Source organism: Echiichthys vipera, assembly GCF_963691815.1.
Source record: "Echiichthys vipera genome assembly, chromosome: 18".
Lineage (NCBI taxonomy): Eukaryota > Metazoa > Chordata > Actinopteri > Perciformes > Trachinidae > Echiichthys > Echiichthys vipera.
This window is the reverse complement of record NC_139843.1, coordinates 15,052,198-15,071,366: the sequence shown is the minus strand read 5'-3', so window position 1 is coordinate 15,071,366 and position 19,169 is coordinate 15,052,198. Positions and strand designations below refer to the sequence as shown.

The 19,169-nt window shown below is 40.7% G+C and overlaps 1 protein-coding gene across 1 annotated transcript; it reads left to right on the top strand.

Annotated features, from left to right (window-relative positions):
* Positions 1-4,041: 4,041 nt before the first annotated feature.
* LOC310961189 (vesicular glutamate transporter 1-like) lies at positions 4,042-18,780 on the top strand (the record flags this gene model as incomplete). The annotated part of the gene is made up of 13 exons (XM_083933177.1): positions 4,042-4,103; positions 11,858-12,110; positions 12,860-12,978; positions 13,077-13,191; positions 13,310-13,397; positions 14,355-14,441; positions 14,879-15,009; positions 16,468-16,617; positions 16,817-16,949; positions 17,556-17,666; positions 17,889-18,016; positions 18,331-18,400; positions 18,488-18,780. The coding sequence occupies 13 exons, from the start codon at positions 4,042-4,044 to the stop codon at positions 18,778-18,780; spliced, it is 1,740 nt and encodes a 579-aa protein (XP_083789303.1).
* Positions 18,781-19,169: the final 389 nt, after the last annotated feature.

Sequence of the window (19,169 nt, the reverse complement as noted above, 5' to 3'; positions counted from 1 at the left end):
GTTTCTTATTTTAAATTTCTGTTCAACCTACAAAAGCCAAAACATTTTACAACTTACAAAACAGTATGCCTCTGAATTCATTTATTTCTCTGTGGAGTTGCTTTGTAAGCCATTTTCTACGTGTGTATGCTTGTCGAGTACTCACAGGTGTCTCCTGTGGAAATATTAGGTGTCTGGGGAGTACAGTTGTCTTGGATGCAGTCTCACTTCAGTCAGCCAGAGAGGCAGAGAGGACAGGACCAACACCTGGAAGAGAGAAATACGACATCCTCACTTCGATCTCAGGTAAACACAATTGATGAGACCTATTTTAAAAGTATATATACTGTCATACTATAGAGTATGACACACGGGTGCTATATTGTTTTGACTATTATTGATTTACATAGTTACAGTGTACTTTTGTTGAGCTCCCTCGCTAGCCCTGTTAGCAGCCAAGAGAAATCATGCATATACTAAACTTTCAAAATCAGAAAAAAACTTTCAGATAATAAATAACATTTACGTTTTTGTCAATTTGATTTGATTCTCATTTGCAGGTGTACCAGTGGATGACCCAAATGGCGGGCCTGGCAGCTCTCTGCCTGCTGCTGGTGTTTCCACTGGGCAGCTCCCAGAGCACCCTGCGGTCTGAGCAGATCAACGCCCATCAGGCCCCGGCAGCAGCCCCTGCCCCTCCCCAGCCACACATACGGGACCTACTCAGAAAAGAGGAAACCACTCATTTAAATGCAAAGCGAACGTGTAAGTGTAGATCAAAGTAATGTTGTTTGGTAAAACAGCAAATATAAGTCCTGCAAAATATTTAAGGTCCCATATCATGCTCATTTTCAGGTTCATACTTTTTTGTATTTTACATGTTTTAATGTTAAAAAACACATTATTTTTCTCATACTGTCTGTCTGAATATACCTGTATTCACCTTCTGAGTACAGCACTGTAAGTGTTTATTTCTCTGTGGATTGAGCTTTTTTGATACTTTCACAGTACTTTCACAAAATTTCTCTTTTTCACACTATGGGACGTTTAATGTCAGAAAGGCCCAATTTGAATATGCCCAAATAAAAAAGGCTTTGTGTGTGGAAAAAAGTCTGACAATGATGCTCTTCGTGCCTTCACAGATGCCCATGTAGACAAAGACAATGCCAAAGTAGGGCTTTTCATTGCTGCGGCCATGGGAACCATCGCTCTGATGGCTGCAGTTTATTGTATCTACAACAAATTCTACACCAAACACCAGTACCTGCACACCCAGCTTAACGATGACTCAGGTAGGTTAATAGATTTTTAATTAAACTCTCATAGCATTCAAGCATCTTTCAGTGTTGGAACCAAATTGCCATGCCTGCGGGGACTGTCAGAAACCAGTATGGTTGTGAAAATACACATATCTGCCTTTGCTACGAAGTGGCAGTACAATAGAGACAATTGACACAGAAGTGACAACTATGAGCGTAGAAACTTCTCCACGGTGATAAAAAGAAGCTAAATACAGACAGTCTCCTCATCAGCAGACACAGAGAGAGAAAACGTGACTCGTCAACATCTGATCTTTTTCCTCTCTCGGGTATCATTTGTTGCATCACAGGCCAGCTGGGGTATCAAACATGAACGTGCTGATTCTTGTTTATTGATGTACAAAATGACTGAAGCGCTTCCTGCTTGCTGCCGTTTGGAGGCACTGTATCTGATGCTGCATGGTATAGCTTTAATAGTAGAAATACAACAGGAATTGTGTATAAACAGATACAGAAACATGACTGATTATTATGTTTTTTTCGTAAAGTGCAGCTAAATGACGTCTTATACTCTATCCTGTGAGCTAATAAAAAAGTAAGGTTCCTTTTATATCTGTTCACAGATTTAACCACGGACCCCATGGATCCTCCTCCCGTGTTTTTCTATTCCTCTGCTGGCTCCAGTACGGTAGATGTTCAGAGAGCTGGTTACGGCTCGCTCTCTGACACTCCATCCATCATCTCAGTGCCACCCTGCCTGTCCCCTCCTCCCTCTGTCATGCCCTTCCCTCCCCTCTTCCTCTCCTCTCACTCTCTGAGAACTATATCAGCCAGGGATCTGGAGAAGAGCTGTATCTGATATTGAATTAAGTTACTTTTATTAAGTGTGAGGCAGCGAAGTAGTTCTTGTTTGAATGTGCACTGTGAATTGTTTTCCAATATCTATACATGTCAAAGTTAAAATTTTTGCAGGCTGTTTTTTTTCTGTATGACTTTGCACATACATCACAACATAATCAATTCACTGTCGATAATCACGACAAAATCTGCCCTTGCATCACACCCATATGTAAGAGCTGCAGTGATTTGTGCACAGCTACAATAAACTAGATATTTCCTGCATTTTATCTAATACCACCCATCCTTTAGTCGTCCAGTATTGTACCAGTATAAATAAACTGTCCAGAGATGAAAGAAAAGTTGTCTTGCTCATTTATGATTTGTATGATCAATAATAACAGTCACATAGTTACATACAAAATTAGACTGAAATGGAGTTAACGGCAGCTCGATGCTATTTAAGTGTCCAAGTAAGCTGTGACAATGAGACAGCGCACAGGCAACTAAATGGAAGTCAGCCACCACCTTTATTCCCACAGCTACACCATAGGACCTCAGCTCTGAGAATTTTTAAAAATGTGTGCACCTCCTCCCATGTTATCATTTATAAGTAAATTACAGTCCATCAAGTCTTGCATACAGTCTATATGTTGAACACATTAGTAGATAATAACACAGGGAAAGACATACTTCTAACTCTTTTAAACTATGTTCTTGATGGATGACAGAAAATGCAGTAATGTTGTTTTTGTGCCCTTTTGATGCAAAAAGGGCTCTTACAGTGCCTACATAAAGTCATGATACCCTTTTGAAATAGTCACTTTTTTTGTTTTACAGCCTGAAATGATAATAAATATGCTTTATACAGATATACAGATGGAATCCTCAAAGAACAGCTGATTTTTTTCTGAAGTAAAATCAAAAACACCACAGTTGATGTCAGGTGGAGGCCAATTAACTTGGTATGTAATCTGGAAGGTGATTGGTTATACCTGAGAATCTTCATAATGGTTATTCTAAAAGGACTCATCACCTTTCCAACACTGCTATTCTAGTTTTTCATTTTTTTGTTAATTTTCAGAATTTTTATGAATTTTATGCATTATCATTTTGAGGCTGTAAAACAAAAAAGTGACCATTTAGAAAGGGTATAATTACTTTCCACAGGAACTGTATACTTCAATAGAGCTCCACTCTTAATGCTAAAAAATAACCAGAGTTCAGCTCATTGTTTTTATTTTATTTATATAAAAAAAATCAAAAGTAGAATCTGTGGGTCTAGGGTTTTGTTTTAAGACTCTTGGGTCATTAAAGATTAAATATTCGGCTGCCCAGCCCAGAATCACTGCAACGCCCTGGAAGCAGCCTGCCCCTCCCGCGTTATTAAATACCTGGGAACTCTCATAATGTGCTTCGATCGGACAGTGTTTACTCCAACTCTCCATTCAAGGCTTGTGTGATTCCAAGAATAGCCTCGGCTTGAATAGTCGGTACTTAAAACGCCCGGCTGCGAGGAAGGAAGTGACATTCTACTCACTACACACACTTGGGGAGATTAGCGCGCGGGCAGCGGTAATCTGGTTTCAGGACCACGGCCAGAGACACCGTTTGGCCACGAATCCTGTCGAAAGTTGCCTCCAGCGCTCCTGTGGGGTGCACCAAGAGTGTGAAGAAGTTTACTTGGACCTTAGAGAGACTCTGGCAAAGTGGGACTGACAATGTTTGCTCGGATGATTTTCTATAAAGGCAGTTGAAGCAGATTAAATCTCAGCGTCGCTGACTACAGAGTCTGCTGCGCAGGAAACTGCGGGTTAAACAGTCTGGTGATCAAGTCAAATCAAGTGGCTTTCTTTTTTTTATGAGTGAGTGAGAAACACGGGGCGGAGGGAGTCGAGAAGAAGGTTGTGCGCTCAGTCGGGAGCGCGCAAAAACTGCACATTGGTCGGATCCCGGAGCCGTGAGGATGGAGATCCGGCCGGACAGGTTTAAGGTCGTGGCGGCCAAGACTCTCGGGAAAATCTACGGGTATGTCAAATCTCTCTAGGAAAATTAACAACCAGAAAATGTTTGAAAAGCTGCAAGGTGTAATTGCCTTATCACGTTGAAAAGTTAATATTTTGCTACTTAGACCGCTACAGTTGATTAAACGAGATTCCATTATGGGTCTTTATCTTAAAAATGATTTCCAGAGGCCTGGAATAGTGTGGGTTTGGGTGACCTGGCACAACATCTGTCCCTCTATAGGCTATAACGGTCACATAACAAACTCGCATACATCATTTATCACTTTATATGCCGTGGTAGCTGATGGAAAGCAGTTACAAATACTGTTTCTGAGCACACAAATGCTTCGAATCTAAAATCTAAAAATATGTCCAGCAGAGCCTCTTTCTCCTTTGCCTTTCCTAACAAATAATCAGAATTAAGTTTCATTTTGCGACCAGAACTGTTCTATCAGTGTAAGATGAAGCGCTGGGTCGATATCGGGATTCATTTCTTCCAAGGCTGTTCTGCAGTGCTGTCACATTGTTAAATTATGGAAGTCTTGCCGTGATTCTATGTGGAGAAACTAAAGCGGGGTTTCAGTTGCTGCCGTGCGCAAAGTATGTTTGATATGTCCATTCTTCCAATCTCACTGAGAATAACAATTACCGCAAGTTTAGTGTAAAACGGGCCTCTGTTATTCTGTCTCACCTGTCGTTTTTGAATTCTTAAGGGGACTTTCATTAACCTTCACTCTAGTAAAGGCCCCAACCTTTCCAAAGCAATGCGCAAAAGTGTGATTTTGTTTAGTTTTTTGTTGAGAACTTCCAAAGCTGTTCCACAACCCGTCCTATTGGCAACAAGCTGACACAACTTCCCCGCTGAGAAAGAAATAGTGTGTGTGAGGTAGTCAGGAGTCTGATGGATGTCTGTGATAGATGTTTGAAGGCGAGAAGGTATTGATGGACTTCCCTTGTCTTCCTCTCGGGATTTGATGCAGCGTCTAAACACTTAAATCCTTTCCAGAAATAGCCTCTGCTCGTCCAAGCCCACGTAAATCCCTGCAGGCCGTACACCTTGCACACCTCTCCCACCTCTCTCTCTCTCTCTCTCTCTCTCTCTCTCTCTCTCTCTCTCTCTCTCTCTCTCTCTCTCTCTCTCTCTCTCTAAGTAGCCCAATCGCTTGTCATCGTGTCTCCCCCCTCCCCTCAGAGCACCTCACAGCCGGGATTAGGCCACTCGACCCACGGCAGCGGCCTCTAAGCTTTCATTTCCGTGGAGCGCACGTGCTCCCAGGTGCTCCCTTGGTGCCTTGCTTCCGTGCGTAACGCGCACCGGCCCGATCCTCTGTGCTCTTCTCTGCACGCAACACGCTTAACGCCCTATTTTATCTTCTTCTTCTAGTCATCTGGTTTCTTTAGTTCTGTTGTTATCACCTCCTTCTGTTTGTTCTTTTTATTCATTTGCTCGGATCTACCGTTTTGTTCCTATTTAATCTATAGACGATATGTATTGAAATGACCTGAAGTCATGTGTCAGAATAAGTGAGACATAACAAAAATATGATATTAATAAAAATACATTGTATTTATGTATCGCTTTTCAGAAACTCAAAGTCGCTTGATCTCATTGAAGTAGAGCCCACTGAGTGTTGTGCAGCTATTTATACCAGTGCTGAACCTAACAATAGTTCCATCTATATATAACATCAGAAAAAAAGCCTATCAAAACTTGCCTTGTCCAACAAAGCAGTGCAAAACAAAAAAGTACTGAATATACCATCAAGTTTAGAAAAGGGGGGGGGGGGGGGGGGGGGGGTCATATTTGATTTGATATATTTTTTTTAATCTAAAAAAAAGATAATAAAAATAGTTGTCAACTGACTAAAAGATGAATCCACTTATCATTGCAGGTCTAATCTACTGTACGTTAGGTGGGTCACGATTCTCCAAATCCATGATTCAATTAGACTTTGGATTTTAAACTCACGATTCGATTCACTTTACCTTTACAGCGCGACTATCGAGCAGGGCAGTAATTGTAATATATTCAAATATGCTCGACCCCTCAATATATTGCTATTCTACTACCACATATTGCTGTCCTAAATAATAGTTTTGTCATTGAATAATCATAAATAAATTAAACCAATTGCCATTATTATTACTACAGGTTGTAGTACTGTTGCTGTAGCCCAGTAGAAGCTGTGGCTTGACTGCTGTGGGTCGGTACAATCAATGTCAAACACTCTACTGTCTCTGTTAATCAAAGACAACGCACGCACATGTTACTTGGAGGAGGTAAATGAGGACAGACGCATTCTAAGAATAAGAATTAGACTTTGTTTACTTGGCAATGTATTGTCTACATCTATATTTAAAAGACCAAACACTTTGGGGATTTGTTCAGGTCTCAAGGACGACCAGGTCCAGAGCCTTGTCAGAAGACTATGGTGTGATCATCACATGCTATTGGACAAGGTGTAAATGCAAGTTCCAAATATTCCTTTGGGACACTTGAAGTCTGACATTTTGGGGCACTTTTTATTAGGGCAGGCAATCTCAGAACCCAGTGGATATCTGTCTGACCGCAGACAAACAACAGCTAAAAGTTTGGGCTTTCCTTTGTAACCAGCAGATATCTGGGCCAAGACTTCCTCTATAAGTCCATATAAACAGATATCTGCATATGAATGCAGATAAATACTAACAGAAAGCAAATGAAAAGCTTAATCATCATCAAACATTATCCGGTGGGTTCCATGATTTCATTTCGGCCCATGTGTTTTGCCTCTTTTGCTCTCCAAATGGACTCCATGCAACCAAAGCCTGCTCAAACGTGGTTGGTCAATACTACTAGGACTACAAACAGAAACCAGATCTCTTCCGCTATCTAAATCTTGTCCAGTTTGCGTGCACACTCTGCGTTCACATACAGGAATTGTTTATAGAGATTAAGACACAGGTATTTCCAGGTAGTAGTTTCCAGTAGAATTTAAAAAATAAACATTAAAACACACAAAGACAAAAATTGCTATCTTTTTTACCTGGATCAAGAGGCATGTGATAAGCCTTATAACAGCATAACCTTTCATGTAACATTTTACTGTTTAGCTGTTAAATTTCAAAACATTTCTCCTGGAGCGAAATCCTTCCATATTTTTGGGGGGAATGTCCCACACTGAGGCCGTATGGTCAAATGTTAATCATTTAGTTAAAATAGGGGGAATCGCCGATCCTGCTTTTGATTTCAATCGATTTTGGATTTAGAATTGAAATCTTGACACTTCTCATATGTATATTGATTTTCATGAATAAGTTCTGTGCTGTTTAAAACGGAAATGTCTAAAATATGCCTTTTCATGTGGTTTCTCAGTGGCTGGACAGTACAGAATTTGTTCACTTCGCTGTATTTCACGACTGCAAATGATCAGCAAAATATCCTTACTTATAACAATTTAAGCCCTTCGTAGTATTTGGCATGAGGAGCTTTTCAACCTTTCAAACAATCTTCATCAGTAATTTGACTCTCTCTTATCCAATCAATGATTCCAAGCTGTTGACTCAAGTGTGAACCAAGCTGCTGAACTGCCCTGACATTTGTCCTTGACGTATGAATTAAGAGATTAACTTGGAGAGAGAACCAGGAATACTCCCTTAGCAGAATGGGTCATGTGAATTCAGCTTTCTTACATGCCATCAAGATTAAAAACAGAGCACTTTTCTTATGGGGTTGAATTGGTTCACAGACGCGTCCAGACATTTCCTCACGGTGTGACGAGTGCAGCAGAGAGAATGCCAGGTAGCTTGTGGGGATTACAACGGATTTTCTTTTAAATCAGGGTCAGTCATGAAAAGTCACTGCAGCAGATACGGTATGTGTGAAATACAGCCATGTACCTTTTTGGCTAATTGTATTGTAGAGAATGAAAACTCCATGTGGACATCCTCTAGATACTGGGAAATAAATTGGTGTTGAAGAAGCAGGAAATGTTGCGAATTGTGTGTGAGACGACGACGCGTGAGTCAGGGGAGTTGGAGATAAAAGGCAGGGTTAAAGATGAAGAGGAGACAGTAAGAATGAAGACAGGAGCCCGCCCAGACAAAAATAGTCCAAGAGAGCCAGAGATATTAATAATTCAGGAGAGAGAGAATCATTAATACTTGATCAGTGTCAGAGACTGTTAGAACTCCTGCTTACAGTAACTAATAACGCATCTAGGTTTTATAATTGTGTAGCTGTTATTTCCCAGTCTGCTTACAGTTGTTGAAGTTCATAGGTGACACTCCACTCTTTTTATCACTCAATATTTTAGTATCCATGTCATTTTTTAAAGTCTCCACGGGAAGTACATCTTCTGAAGCTGTACAAAGATCAGCTGGTGCTTTTCTTTCCCTGGTTTTTCAGAATCGTGATTGTCCTCGTCCCCTGGTGACTTGATAGAGAGGTGACATACCTTTAGGACTGGGTTCGTTAAGAATATGCAGAGGAACAAAGTCTCACACAGCTAAGAGAATAAACCTACATTCTGAATGCGTTGGAAAGACAAGACAAGATATATGTAAGAAGGATGTACTAAATGAGTAAAGCTGTGTTTCCTTTTTTTTGCAAACAAGAGATTTTGGGATTAAAGTAAGGGAGTTTGCTAGTTTACTGTCTTGTCTACACTGCAGCTCAATGCACGCTTTGGCAATGTTTAATACTGTGTATTACATTTACATGATACAGTTAAAATTACCCTGTGGTGAGGACTTTTTACACTCTCCAAATTATCCAGCAGTACTGAAGATCAATGTAAGACTTCTAGTCTGTGAGTATGTGGAGTTGGTCCGTGGGGGCTCACACGCACACGCACACACACACACACGCACACACACACGCACAAACACACACACACACACACACACACACACACACACACGCACACACACACCTACACACTCCAGTCTCCCGTTAAAACATGAGGAGGTCACGGTGTTGGTTTAGTCGTCATTAGGATCAGTGTCATGATACAGAGGAGATACAGTGCACTGTGATTATAGCAACCACATTTACCACACTGGTGCATAAAACACCCACATGAGGTATTCAAACATGGCGGCCCATTCAAACCAATAGAAGCTGCACATATAACAAAGAAGTTATCTATAACTTCATACTACTGCCTGGCTGCCTCTGACTAGTCGACATACATTAATGACATGAAAACAATATCCAGAAATGGCTCGTTGGCTTTTAAATGTATTGGCCTTCATAGTTTAAAGGTCCCACATTGTAAAAAGTGAGATTTCCATGTCTATTTTAATTTTAAAGCAGGTCGAGGTGCAATATAAATACAGTGTATCAAAACTTCTTAAACCGCTCAATCCACAGTGAAATGCAAACTGTGCCTCTAAACCAGCCAATGACCAATCAGAACAGACCGATTTCAGGAGGGGGGCTTAAAGAGACTTTCTAACAGAAGGTGAATACAGGTATTAGAGCAATCATAGCAGCCAAATATCATAAAACAAAGTGAGATTCATTAACCATTAGTATTTCATTAGGTCCTTGAGGCAGCGGCCACAGGTTCGACTCTGACCTGCAGCCCTTTGCTGCATGTCTCCCCTTCTCTCTCTCACCCAATTTCCTGTCTGTCTTATCTAATATAAGGCTTGAAAACTGAAAAAAAAAAAAAAATCCAGATGTTAACAAATACTTAGAAGAGGCACATCAGCTGGTGCTCACCGCAAACTGACAGAACACATGACATGTACAGGTGTGTCTTAACCAAAAAGCTAAATCATGTCAACCCAACACACAAGTATGAGCCTGAAAATGAGCATAATATGGGACCTTTAAACTGTGATAAGTCATTTTTGGTCATTTCATTGAGAGCATTTTATTCATACATTTACAGCAATTTTGTCATTGTTATTTTGTTGTTGTAATGGAGTCTTTCTGGGGTTTCAGGTGACCTGCAGGTTTGATTTTGGCTATTATGTCAATTGTATTACACTGTTCACGGTAGCTTGATTCACCATAAAACACTGACCTACTGCAGGGAATACTTCAGCGCATTTCCCCCTGAGGAACACATACATTTGTCCATTTCCCTATGTTTATATGGCACACAGTACACATACAGTATCAGATCTATACCTGCTCTTCCAGTTAAAGCAGAGATTTTCATGACGATGGTCACTGTGGGACCACTGCTATTAATGGTGGCTCAGTCGGCTAAGAAATGTGGTTCAGTTCTAGACCAGGATCCCAGTCCCATTTGCTCTCCTGTACAAATAAAGTAGTCTATAAACTACACGCCCATCCCCCAACCTAAACATTATTCATGCCCTGCACTGTTGGGTGTTGTTTTCTGGCTAAAAGCTACAAGGCTGAGTGGACTGATACATACTACGATGTTTTTTAAAATACATTTACCAGACAAAGGCATAAGAGATATTTGCTTTTAACTTTAACATGTAGGTATGAAAACCTTAATATGTATAATGATATAGAGCTGTGATATAAAAGGGGCTGTATGCTCCATCATCTGGACCTGCAGTGCTCGAGTCTGATCTGAGAACTCGGCATTGCACGTTATGTTTTATAGATGACCCGCTGCGTTTAGATACATATTTGATGCCTGTTAGATGGGCAGAAGTCATGGTGTCTCAGGGTTTCTCAGCAAGCCACATGAACATAGGTTATACACAGTAGCAGAAAAGGAGCAGAGGAAGTTAACCTTGTTTGGAAGTAGAAGAGTAGCATGGATGCACCGGGCTGAAGCAAGCTTTTTCTTTACTTACTGTTCTGCTATAAAAAGACCCAATATATTAACACCTTGAGAAGACAAGATAGGTCAAAGTTACGTCAGAAAGCTCCAGTGGTGCAAGGCTGACAGACCACTACAGTTATCTGCTGACTGTCTCTTGTTAAGATGCTGCAGTTACCACTGAAGTTGACAGCGAGAGAAATTGTCTGAACACCTTTTATCAGGTCAAGCTGCCAGTCTACAAGCTGTTCAGAACAGGATCTGTTTTCACTGCGGCAATCACAGTTTGGAAAACTCATCACCTTCACAAGCTGACAGAAGAGATATACAAAGATATTGGCTCTATGGAAGTTTAGCTATTAAAATCATCTTCTTAAAGGCCACGTTTTAGCATCTCTTTAAAGTTGCAGAAGGTAAAAAAGCAAAAAAAATGCCAGAAGTAGAGTTGGACCTCTCTGTCCTAAGCCAATAGGAACGCTCTCTCTCTAAAATGACTTGTGATTGGCCAAGTCTTCCGTCATGGGCTAGATTTTCTATAGCCTGAAAACAGAGTAAAGAGGAGGTGCAGGAGTTTAGTTTTCTCTCACACTTGAATTACAATATGATGAAAGGTTACTATAGGATTTTTTGTCCGACAATGCAAAAAATAAACTGCCTCCTCTAGCTTTAAGCTCCCTTCCTTAAAAAGCCCAGTCTGCTCTGACTAAACTGTGTTTCCAAGTTCCATCTGTAAGCGAGGAATTACTGTAACGGCACTTTAATTTCACGTTCTTCTCACAACCGTGTGTAAGTCCTGACGGATCCTTAAAAGGCACTGTTGCTGAATACTGGCTGTGTGCATTTCTCCATGGGTTGAGTGTTTTTTTGTAAATTTTCATAGCACCTTACCATGGTTTATATAAACAAAAATGGAAAGCTCACTATATGGGACCTTTAAGAAAACAGATTCCCCAAGTGGCTGACTTGAGTTTAAACTTAAATACTTGTATAATACATATTACATTATCCATTTCCTCTGGGTTTTCCAATCCCTTTTTCACAGAGCTCTTGAGAAGAAGCAGGAAAATGGCGAGACCATCGAGCTGTCGGCGGAGGGCCGGCCGGAGATGGTGGAGGAGAAGGACCTACCCGTTGTGGACTGCACATGCTTCGGCCTGCCCAGGCGCTACATCATCGCCATCCTCTCTGGAATCGGCTTCTGCATCTCCTTTGGTATCCGGTGTAACTTGGGAGTGGCCATCGTCAGCATGGTCAACAGTCACACCGTCTTCAGAGACAACAAGGAGGTCATAGTGGTGAGTGTGGGTGAGGTGGGAAGTCCACAACAGTATGGCAAAAATAAATATTACTGTATTTCTAGAATTGTTATATATGAGATATGTGTTAGGTAAATACACACTTCATGGTCAAACCAAGCAACAAAACCTGCGTGTCAAAAACTGCACTTCCTGTTCCCTGTTCATGAAAACAGTAGTAGTGTACTGTGGTGAATTTTGATAAAACTCAACTGATCATATTAGGGCTTAGAGTTATGCATAATTAAAGGGTGTGCAGCATTGAGTGACAGGTGGGTGCTGTTACAGGTGGCTAGCAGAGATTGTCGGCTTCATTTGGCCCACCATAGCTCCATCCACACTCCACCTCTTTGCCCCATTTTTGGATTAACCGCGATAGAGGCAACGTTAGGCATCGCCAAGATGGTGACTGCTGGAGCCACCCGCTCTGACCTTTATTTTGGCTCGTCAGAAATAAATTTGTGACAAGGGATTGGGTCATCTTAAAGTCTATAGGTCAAGGTTTGCGTCACTGAGTTTAGGTTTTGACACAGCTAAGTGATGTGAAGAATATTGATGATAAATCAGTGGTCGAACACATGCCCTTGGGTCACCAGTAATCAATCACACCAGTTCTCTTGTATTGATTGCTCTTCCTTCTGCAGTTCTGTTAAATAAAATATCACTGCAGTATATTTCAGGGATCATACTGTGATTCAAGTACATGTGCAGATGGATTTTTCTTATTTCGTCCCTGTGTGTTCCAACAGAAAGCTCAGTTTGACTGGGATCCAGAAACAGTTGGAATGATCCACGGCTCCTTTTTCTGGGGATATATAGTAACACAAATCCCAGGAGGCTTCATTTGTCAAAAGTTCGCAGCAAACAGGTCTGTTAATCCACTATTTATTGTACACAGGGGATAAATGCATGTTCTTTTTTTACATACTCAGTGGCTCCTCTTGTCTCTTTTCATTCCTCTTCCAGAGTGTTTGGCTTTGCTATAGTGGCTACGTCTTGCCTGAATATGCTCATCCCTGCAGCAGCACGGATGCACTTTGGCTGTGTGATCCTTGTCAGGATATGTCAAGGACTTGTGGAGGTGCTTAACTCTTGCCTAATAGCTTATACATAAACACAAGAAATAGGCAACAAGAAAGATGTCTATTTACATTTGATTTAGAACATGTATTATGTGTAGTTTCTTCCCTATCCTGCAGGGGGTTTCATATCCAGCCTGTCATGGTATTTGGGCAAAATGGGCACCACCTCTTGAAAGAAGTCGCCTGGCCACGACGGCCTTTTGTGGTGAGTCCATTATCACTATACCTGTTTCTCTCCTTCTTTTAACAATGAATATTTATTATCACTTGAAGGAAGTATTTATTGCCAGTTTAACAGAGCCACAATTAGAGCCACTTTATACAACACAACCAACATTTTTGGTTCCAACTTGTTTGGGTTTTGGACTGTTGATCAAACAACATGAGCAGTCTATTTTCACATGTTATAAACTTAAGTCTTATTTTTTCTGAAATTTCTGTTTGAGAAAGGTTTCAAGAAAAGTCTGTTAGATATATGGTGTGTTCTCTAATGGGTTCACAGAATTGTTCACACCCCTGTTCTTATAATGATGAATCCCATGATCCTAATTAGCATAAGTAAACGCCTCACCAATCCTTCACAAAAGGGCATCAGACTGCAGGGCTGTGTGCAAGAAACGTTGAGAGAATTAAGTCAAGAATGCCCAAATTAAAGTCTAAAGAATGTGGAGCACCGACTCTAAATGTTTAAAAGAAGTGGATGCTGGAAGTGCATGTCATATGAGCTGCCATGTTTAGTGTCCTCTCACTCTGCAAATAGATCTACAAGGTCCTGGAAGATGCCTTCCGTCCTCGCGGCAGTGTGTGCAACATTTTTCAGCAACAGTGAATATGCCATTGTGCAAGTAGGCCTAGGGTGCAGAAATAGGCCTTTTTGGATGGCATGGTTTCAAATTAATTGTTTTAAAATGAAAATGATTTGCTTGTTAAATGAATGAAAATAATTATTAATATTATCATAATTTAAATAATATTATATTAAACAACTGCAGAATTGAAGAAAATGCCAGAACTAATTATTGGGCACAAACATGTCAGCACTCAGTGCTCTTGAGTGTGCGCAGGTTCTGTTGTTACATGAGAACAAATCCCAATGTCAAGGTATCAGAGTTTTCATGAAAACAGTTGGTAAATGAGGCCCATTATTTCTCTTTTTTTCTAGGTTCTTATGCTGGTGCTGTGATTGCCATGCCATTAGCTGGAATCCTAGTCCAGTACTCAGGATGGTCATCCGTCTTCTACGTCTACGGTAAGAGACCCTCGACTTTTAGGCTGAAGTTGAAGAAATTCAAAAGTAGAAACTTTTTTGAGACCGAACTATATCTTGGGAAGCTACACATTGTCTCGTAGTGAAATACAGTACAATGTGACAATGTGCTGCCGTAATAAACATGACAACCATACTACAGTGCTCGGTTTGTTAATGAAATAAATATATAACAAATGCTGATTTCAGTAGTTGTGTAGACACAGTTACACAGTAGATATGGACGCACACTGAAAAAGAAAGGACAAGAACACTGCAAAAGGCCTATGAGAACATTATGTATGAATTCAACATTTAGACCAGTCCTTACCCAGACTGCAGCTACAGTCAAGGTGTCTCCTTTGCAGTTTGTTCTTTTTGACCTGTCTTTCCCGTTTTGACACTCCTTCTCGTTTCCCTGCTTGCCTTTCTCTCCTCAGGAACTTTTGGGATCCTGTGGTATTGCTTCTGGTTCCTGGTGTCTTACGAAAGTCCAGCAGCCCATCCCACCATCACAGAGGAGGAGAGAAAATACATTGAGGAGAGCATTGGCGAGTCAGCCCAATTTACTGTGACGGTCAGTATGTACCGTAGATTTCTCTTTTCTTTTTTTTTCAAATTTTATTTTTTATTGGGGGAAACATAAAAAGTCATTTAAGCACTGTTACACTCATACAGGGCTAAGCAAAAGCATGAATTTGAGCGATTGTGCTAACATATTCTCCAAGCTGTTTCTAACCCTTTCATTTTACTATGTAATGTATAAAATAGAAACATTCAAACAAAGAAAGTCACAGTTACTCATTTTTCCGTCAAGATTTATTGAGGTACTTAAAGCAGTTCAGGTCTCTGTGTTCTTATATAGCTGATCCATTTTGGCCACCAACTTTAAATTTCTCAGAATGCAATTTTAGAGCGAATGTCAGTCTCTCCATGTTGTAGATTTCGTGAACAATCCCTTGCCTGTCTTCCAGTGTCGGTGCGTTGGGTTGGAGCCATTTCCTTGTTATAGCTTTCTTTGCCCCAATCAATAATATCTTCATTAGATATTTGTCTGCTGTTGATTGGATATGCAATGCCATGGTACAACAGTAAATTGAGCTGACATCAAATTGTAAAGTCATTAGAAACATATATTCCAGACAACTAAGAATGTCATGCCAGAATGATGAAAGCTTTGAACAATCCTAAAATAAATGATAATGGTTGGCCACATCTGAGCCACACATCCTCAATCATCAGTTCCATTACCTTGGTGTCTCTTCTGAGCAGGTGTTATAAAAAATCTCACAATGTTTTTCCATCCAAACTCTCTCCAGTTGTGTGAAGCTGTGGTTTTCCATTGTAATTTGCAAATGTTTTCCCAACCATTCCCATACAGTATATGACCAAATCTCCCTCCCTTTCCCATCTAAATTTGATATGCAGGCTGTTTGAATTCGAGGACTCTTAGAGACCTTTATAGATTTTCTTTTTTGTTTTATGTCAAATGTGAACATAAGGACAAGAAGTAGATTTGAACAAAGAATGTCGAGATGGTAAACAAGCAGATCAATATCAGGGTAATAAGGAAGTTAACCTGGGTGGAGATTAAGAGGTTGTCAAACTTCATCATGAGCTGATATTAATAATAGTATAGTACAATAATAGTATATCCAAATGAAAACAAAAGTAAAGTAGCATAAGAGTGGAAGGAATGGGGGACAAAGAGGGGGTGACACGCAGCAAAGGGCAGCATGTTGGATTCAAGCGTGTGCCTCTTCCAAGGACTCAGCCTTTATGGGTTGAGCACTCTACCCGGTGAGCTAGAGGCGGCCCCTTAACACAGATAGATTTAGAAAGTCTTAATCAGTGGTAACTTATGCTCATTTGTGTCTTACCCCACCCATCCTGTTATTGATCACAATGCCCTGGTTTCTGATTTATTTTAAAAGACAAATTGGTCATTAATTTAACTGTGAAACTGGTCACAGGCCTATGAATTTCACTGCAAAATCAGTGAAATAAGATTCAAATTTTTCCGTTACAGAAATTCAACACACCGTGGAGGGCCTTCTTTACGTCCATGCCAGTGTACGCTATCATCGTGGCTAATTTCTGCAGAAGCTGGACTTTCTACTTGCTTCTCATCAGCCAGCCAGCATACTTCGAGGAGGTGTTTGGGTTTGAGATTAGCAAGGTAACAGAGACCACATGTGGTTATGAGCAGTGTACTGCACCAGGAGCACAGGTTTCCATATGTTCAATAACATGATACTGCTGAGGAAAGTCGGAGCTACAAAAAGTCTGCTTTCCAAGTTTATTTTGGTGAGCAGAAGCGACCCTCAGAGGTCTCAAATCTGTTACATACATGTCACTCAAATCTCCCCTCTCTCTAGGTGGGCATAGTTTCTGCACTTCCCCACCTCGTCATGACCATTATCGTGCCCATTGGCGGCCAGCTTGCTGACTATCTGCGCACCAACCAAATCATGACCACCACTAACGTCAGGAAGCTTATGAACTGTGGAGGTAAGAAAGGGCCAAAATGAAGGGAAAGCAAAATTAGAATTGCAAAAAGGGGAACACAAGGGTGTAGTATCCAAAGCATGTAGATGACTTGCTGTGCTCATGATAGCAGATATTTTTCTCCCAAGATGTCAAAACTTTAGCCATAATACTTTATATTCAAAGTCTCATAAAGATTCCATTTCACAGCCTTCTCTGGTTATAAAAGTTTTTCGTTCCATTTTAGTCAGAAGATTGGTTCAGTCATGTGAACCTGAAAGTACCTCGGGGCTGATTATTGGGTTAACTACAGTATTTAGTCATCTATGGTGAGAAAAGCATTTGCTGCATAATGGAAATGATGACTCACTGTAAAGCAGAAGCCCTGCCTCTGTCAGCTATTTTTGAACTCCAGAGATAAATCGAAAGCAAAGTAAAATGGAGAAGCATACAGTGCACGTATCACTGATCACATGGGATGCAAACAGAAGAACATTTTATGGCATAAGGGAGAAGAGAAAAGTGTGAAGAGAAATTACCTTAGACTGACTTAGATAAGCAGCTTGCATTCAGATGTAATGTTTTCCATAAACAGATCAAACTTTGTTACTATTGTATTTCACTTCACAGGATTTGGGATGGAGGCAACCCTGCTGCTGGTGGTGGGCTTCTCTCATACAAAAGGTGTTGCCATTACATTCCTGGTCCTGGCTGTGGGTTTTTCTGGCTTTGCCATTTCAGGTGAAACCATATTTGTTTATATCTTTACTGCTCAGTACATATTTTGTATCAGTGCATTAACATTGCCCCCATCAATATCAATAAGCCCCTTTTTTATGGAGGACGCCAACTTGTTCTATTTAAACTTTTGGCCACAAAATAATAAAGTAGCATTTGTAGAGCTTGTGAATATATAACTATTCCCTATAATTTGTTAATATTGTTTTTATCCTTCCTCTTAAGGGTTCAATGTCAACCACCTGGACATTGCACCGCGCTATGCTAGTATCCTCATGGGTATATCCAACGGTGTGGGCACTTTATCTGGTATGGTTTGCCCACTTATAGTTGGTGCCATGACAAAGCATAAGGTGAGGACATATGATGTAAAATACACACCAAACACATTTCTGTTCTTATTTTGTTGTCTGAGGATATGTTTTTGTTATTATAATGGTTTATTGCCCTGTCCTGATTGCGTACATTTTTCAACAGCCGACCTCTAAATGAGTTTGGTCATAGAGAAGAATCTTAAGTTAGTTTTATTAAGTAGTGTAAAAGGTATTCAGGGTTTAAGCACATTTATAGAACACCATACCTGTGCAAGCCTCTCTTTGACTGTTTTGATTTAAGGTGCTAAGTAACTGAACCATCTCTTTTTTTCTCCTCTCTACCTCCTTGATAGACGCGGGAGGAGTGGCAGGGGGTGTTTCTTATCGCCTCGCTTGTACATTATGGAGGTGTCATATTCTATGGTGTGTATATTTCTCAAAGTTGTCATAAGTGTGAATACTATACAAAAACTATGTATCTTACGTACTGATATTGTCCCTGGGCTGCAGGCCTCTTTGCATCCGGAGAGAAGCAAGTTTGGGCGGAGCCGGAGCAGCTGAGTGATGAGAAATGTGGCATCCTGGATGAGGATGAGCTTGCAAACGAGACAGAGGAACTGTATCGCACAACTGGCGGGGGAGGTTACGGAGCCATGAACCAGGGAGCGGATCCCAACGGAGCCGGAGGCATGGGAGGAGGAGGAGGCTGGGTCTCAGACTGGGACAAAACTGAGGAATACGTCCAACCAGCGGGAACCAATAATTACCTTTATGGAGGAGAGGTGGACCGAGAGTTAACATAAAAACCAGCAGATCTTCTGCACATAGCCTTTAGTAAGGCAGAAACATTACATCAACCGCGTGGAGTGTCACCTGAAGGCATGAAGAACTTTGAAAGTGCGGATTTTAAATGAGGGAGGGGACCATTATCAGCAAGTCTGACTGTATTATCGTAACTGAACTGAATTCAAAGAGACTCCACAGTGCAGGTGAAGACATTAGTAAATGTAAAAAGTGTGTTTGTGTGTGAAATTGTGTACTTTGTGTGACAGACAATCTAAGAGAGAGTGTTTTAGGACATATCACCCTCCCCACAATCTCTCTTGGAGGAGGATTGTGTTTTAGGCCTGCTGTGGCTTTCTTTGATGTTTATTCACTGTTAAAATTGTAGAAATTTCACCTAACAGGATTT